This window comes from Salvelinus sp. IW2-2015, linkage group LG18 (genome assembly GCF_002910315.2).
Source record: "Salvelinus sp. IW2-2015 linkage group LG18, ASM291031v2, whole genome shotgun sequence".
NCBI classification, from domain to species: Eukaryota; Metazoa; Chordata; class Actinopteri; order Salmoniformes; family Salmonidae; genus Salvelinus; species Salvelinus sp. IW2-2015.
Genome location: NC_036858.1, coordinates 11,803,777 through 11,809,578, shown reverse-complemented (window position 1 = coordinate 11,809,578; position 5,802 = coordinate 11,803,777). Strand labels below are relative to the sequence as shown.

At 43.8% G+C, this 5,802-nt stretch overlaps 1 protein-coding gene across 1 annotated transcript in view; it reads left to right on the top strand.

Annotated features, from left to right (window-relative positions):
* LOC111978116 (uncharacterized) overlaps nucleotides 1-5,802 on the top strand; it is a 104,833-nt gene that overhangs the window by 54,857 nt on the left and 44,174 nt on the right. Inside the window, 1 exon segment of the mRNA XM_070448188.1 lies at nucleotides 471-615. Within this exon segment, the coding sequence (XP_070304289.1) occupies nucleotides 471-615 (145 nt within the window).

Genomic DNA, 5,802 nt, shown 5'->3' with positions numbered 1-5,802 from the left:
ACCTTCTCGCATTCTCTCTTAATTATGTACTCCTCGCTCTCCTCTCTCTCTTCTCCTCTCTCTCTCCTCTCTCTCTCTCTCTCTCTCTCTCTCTCTCTCCTCGATCTCTCTCTCTCCTCCTCATCTCTCTCTCTCTCTTTCTCTCACTTTCTCTTTCTCCGTCAACCTTCTTCTCTGTCTCTTCTCTCTCTCTTTCTCTTTCCTTCTCTCTGTTCCTCCTCTCTCTCTCTCTCTCCTCTCTTCTCCTCCTCTCTCTAAACTCTCTCTCCGGACTCTCTCTCTCTCTCTCTCTCTCTCCTTATTTCATCTATCTCACATCATATTCATCTCTCGTCTCTCTCTCTCTCTTTTCCCCTCTCCCTCGCACCATACACTGTGATTAAAAGGAGTGAGTAACTTTGTATTACGATTTGCCCTCTATCCATGACTCAGTTCCCCCTTTGTATGGCATCCTCCTATGACATCACTAGAACATACTATGACATCATCTTCCGTCCCTTGTTCCAGGTGACGGAGAGAAGCCTCGTCAGAGGAGGCCCTCCAGCCCCAGCTCCAACAGCTCCCTGGAAGTATGGTACCCCTTCCGCTCCCCCCAGAACTACAGCAGGCCGGTAGGTACCCCCTCCTCCCTCACCCTCCTCCCTCACCCGTCAGCTACAGTAGTTAAAACAAAAAAAAAACACAGTCAAAATGCGGTAATATCATATTTAATGTATAGTAAAAGTATTTAGCTATTATGAATATCATACGTTATTATAATATAATGATATGCATATCTACAAATGTAGTCAATAATATGCAGCAATTGCATTAGTGCTGATGTAATTTTTACCACGTTGCATCATATTCCAAAAAGTGGCAACCTGATTTAGGTTCATCTTGATTGGTAATTCTATTACTTCAAGAGACACATGTTATATTGAAGATCTGTTTCCTGTTCCGACATTTTATGAATTCTCATTCCTTTCTGCTCGTTGAATGAGGTGGTACCATCACATAACATGGCATTACCACAGAATGTGTAAAAGAACAGATTATCTACTATGGTGGACACGTACTATATCTACTATTGGTGGGACACTACTATTGATCTACTATGTGTGGGGACACTACTATTAATCTACTAGTTGGGGACACTACTATTGATCTACTATTGGGGGGGACACACTTATACTATTGGTAACTATATTCTAGGTGGACACACTATGATCGGTGAACTACTGGTACTATGGGGTGACATAATTATCTACTATTGGTGGGGGACACTACTAATGATCTACTATTGGGTGGACACTACTATTGATCTACTATTGGGTGGGGGACACTACTAGTGGGTGGGGGACACTACTATTGGGTGGGACACTACTAGGGAGGACACTCTATTATCTACATTTGGTGGGGGACACTACTATTGATCTACTATTCGACGTAGGGACACTACTAGTATGGGTGGACACTAACTATTGGGTGGGACCACTACTATTGGTGGGGGACACTACTATTGATACTACTATGGGTGGGGGACACTACTATTGGGGTCCCTCGTGCCCTGAAAAACATCTTGTCCTTCTCCTCAACCATTTTCTCCTACAGAGATCTTAGATGGCCGTAAAGCAATGGGTAATAATATGCCAGGCCCTTGACTCCAGCTCCCCCCCCCACCCCTCAGCCTACACGGGGGGCCTAAGTACCTCTTCTCCTTGGCTATGACTCCTCCTCCCTCCCCATGGACTACTAAGGGGTCATCCCCCCAAGTTCCCTTGGGCTGCAGGTGCCTGGGCGTTGACACAGCCTGGTAAAATGTCTCCCGGTGGCAGAGTCTCTCCGGAGGCAGAACTACTTGCTCTGCCCCTCAAAACCCACCACCCTGGCCATCGCTCCAGCAGCACAACATAGTGCCCTACTTCAGAGGTAGCTAGCCCTCCCTAGTCCCTCCACGCTGCCTGGACCCTGGGTCTCTGGTAGGAGTGCAGTGTCCTTTAATACACCTGTTCCTTTGCCTGTTGTTGATAATACGGGGCATTGTTCCCACCCCCGCTCAAAATCAAATTCTCCCTAAACAACTTCATGGGTCGATGATACAAAACATTTCAAGAACAAGCACATCATGGCAAATTAACAAACAACCAGGACCTAACAAGGTCGCAGGGTGTTGCTCAGTAATTGGACTGCTTGTGAGACTACTCCTGTTAACATATGAGTCTAGTCACGGACCTACCAATACTCACCAGGGTCTCACGGAATAATTAGAAATAAATCGACTGTTCCATGCAAAAAATGTAGAACCAGGAATAATGACCAGCACAAAAACCATCCTGTGGCATTGCTGCATTAGCATGAATAGCCCCCGTGATATTCAATTTTCAGGGGAAAGTTAGGAACCAATTTTGCATTTATTTTTTTATTTCACCTGTTATTTAACCAGGTAGGCGTAGACACAAGTTCTCATTTACAATTGCGACCTGGCCAAGATAAAGTAAAGGCCATGTGCGACACATACAACAACACAGCATGTTACACATGAGTAAAACAAACATACAGTCAATAATACAGTAGAAAAATAAGTCTTATACAATGTGAGCAAATGAGGTGAGATAAGGGAGGTAAAGGCAAAAAAAGCCATGGTGCCAAAAGTAAAAATACCAATAAAGCAAGCTAAACATGGAGATGGTAGATTTGAGTGGAAGAATGTGCAAATAGAGATATAAATTAATGGGGTGCAAAAGAGAGCAAAATAAATAAATAAATACATAGGGGGAGGGGTAGTTGTTTGGGCTAATTATAGATGGGCTATGTAAAGGTGCAGTAATCTGTGACCTTCTCGACAGCTGGTGCTTAAAGCTAGGAGGAGATAAGTTGGTTTCAGTTCAGAGCATTTTTGTAGTTCGTTCCAGTCATTGCAGCAGAGAACTAGAAGAAGAGGCGGCCAAAGAAGAATTGGGTTTTGAGGGTGACCAGAGAGAATATACCTGCTGGAGTGCGGCTACAGTGGTGCTGCCTATGGTGACCACAGCTTAGATAAGGGGGGAACGAACTTACCTAGCAGGGTCTTGTAGATACGCTGGAGCCATGCGGTTGAAGGCGATCGGTATGAAGCGAGTCAGGCCAACTGAAGCGTTAAGGTGCAGTGGTAGGGTAGTTATATTGGGCATTTGGTGACAAAACGATGGCACTGTGATAGGACTTGCATCAATTTATGAGTAGGGGTAGTTGGAGGCCAATTTGCGTAAATGACATCGCCGAAGTCGAGAATCGGTAGGGATGGTCAGGTTAACAGGGTATAGATGGCAGCATGATGTGAAGGATGCTTGTGTTGCTAAAATAGAACCAATTCTAGCATTTAACATTGATTGGAAGATGTTTGATGTTGAGTCTGGAAGGAAGTTTACAGTCTAACCAGACACTAGGTATTTGTAGTTGTCCATATAATTTCTAAGTCGCAGAAGAACCGTCCAGAGTAGTGATGTTGGAGGGCGGGCAGTGCAGCAGCATACCGGTTGAAGAGCATGCATTTAAAGGTTACTTTTTATTTAAGAGCAATTGAGCCAGCGAAGGAGAGTTGATGGCATGAAGCTCGTCTGGAGGGTTGTTAAAACACAAGTGCCAAAGAAGGGGCCAGAAGTATAAGCAGATGTATATATATACACTGCCTCAAAAAACTAAAGGAACACTTAAACAACACAATGTAACTCCAAGTCAATGCACACTTCTGTGAAATCACAACTGTCCACTGAGGAAGCAAACACTGATTGACAATACATTACATGCTGTTGTGCAAATGGAATAAGACAAAAGGTGAAAAATTATAGGCAATTAGCCAAGACCACCCCAATAAAGAGTGATTATGGCAGTTGGTGACCACAGACCACTTTCTCAGTTCCTAGCTTCCTGGCTGATGTTTTGGTCACTTGTTGAATGCTGGCGGTGCTCTACTCTATGTAGCATGAGACGGAGTCTACACCCACACAAGTGGCTCAGGTAGTGCAGCTCATCCAGGATGGCACATCAATGCGAGCTGTGGCAAAGAAGGTTTGCTTGTGTCTGTCAGCGTAGTGTCATTTAGCATGAGGCGCACAGGAGACAGGCCAGTACATCAGACACGTGGAGGAGGCCGTAGAGGCAACAACCATCAGGCAGACGCTACCTCGCCTTGTGCAAGGAGTTACAATACCAAACTGACACCCAAGAGAAGCCCTGATATATAAAACAGCACTAGAACCATCCACAACCGAGACGCATCCAACATAATGTTCATAGCGATGCATAAACAGCATTGAGATTTCATCTATAATCGAAAAAATCAGTCTGAAGATCTAATTAAATTCATTAGCGTCCTAATCCTTATGACGTCACTTCACTGCACTGTGTATACAAATTCTGACCCACCAGCTCGTCAATCACTTTCTTTGTCTTATGCTATAGAACAATGTTAAAATTTCAATGTTTTTAGTGATTCAAAAAAAGAAAGACTCTATAGCGGAGACTACGTACCTGAAGTAATTATTAGTCATCACACTATCACCTTGCGAGTAACGCCAACGGAAAAGGTAAGCTATCGTCCATATTAGGAGTTATATTGATCAACGTTTGTAACACGCAATGTTTGTAACCAACTATACTTGGAAGCCGCTTCTTCCTACATCTCGTTCCGATACACCATCTCGACGCATTCTTCTACTCACTCCTCGTTTAACAATCATCAACGCCACCCCACTCTGATATGATTCACCTGATTGACATCTTTTCTATAGACCAAGATTCTGGAGTGAAGTATTCTACTTAAGATTAACACAAAAACACACAAAAGCATGATCAATGACTAAAAGTATAAAGTACACCTACCCCTAGTATCTACATGCTGTAGACATTAATTCACAGTATCACTCATGTACCTTTAGTGTGGCCTCTCTATAAACCTATACTTGTCGTTTAATGTCTGGCACCCACCCCACCAATCCTCGCTTCCATAGTTTCATCTAAGTATTTTTCTCGTCACACAAGAGAAGAACTTTATCAGTATCTACCTCTTTACACATACCACGAGGATCCCCCATACCACACACAGGTCGATTCCGCAAATATCCACCTTCTTCCACTACCATGACGTCCTCTCTCTCCCCTCTCCCCCTCGCATCCCTCCGTCCCTGCCCCTACCAACACTGTCCAATCCCACCCAAGCCCAATATCAGACCCCCTTTATCTACCACCATAAAGTTCTCAACCTAAAGAACGTCCCGAACCGACTGAGCATTCTCAGAGCTTAACCTCTCTACCCTTCAATCACCGATCGGTTGCCACACCGGCCTGCCGCCCAGCGTAACGCTCAACCACGATTCCCCATGTCTTCTCATCTCTCTCTGGAGACCGTCGTTTCCTTCCCCCAGTGATTCACTGCTTGGTTTCTTGTCGTGCACATCAAGAAAGGTGATGTGTTGGATCCACCCTAATCTTTTCTTCTTTGACCCTTCCTATTAGTCTATGCGAACCTTTACTCTAATATTCTTTACCTTATCCTATCTGTTGTTGTTTGCACTGTCTATAACTCATACTTACATTGTCGCATATCTTATATTACCTTGATTGTTATCCACTCTATCCTGACATATTAATATTTGGCGAGAAGGTGTGTACATCGACTTCATGTTCTTTGTGGATTATATTATTGTACTTGAACCGGAACCGTTGCTTCCACTTTGACTTAACATGATTACTTTGCTTTATGTTGTGTTGTTATTGTAACCAACTTTTCCCATAAAGTTATAATGTTGTATAGTCCCACCTCATTCGAGGTCCATTCCTAAA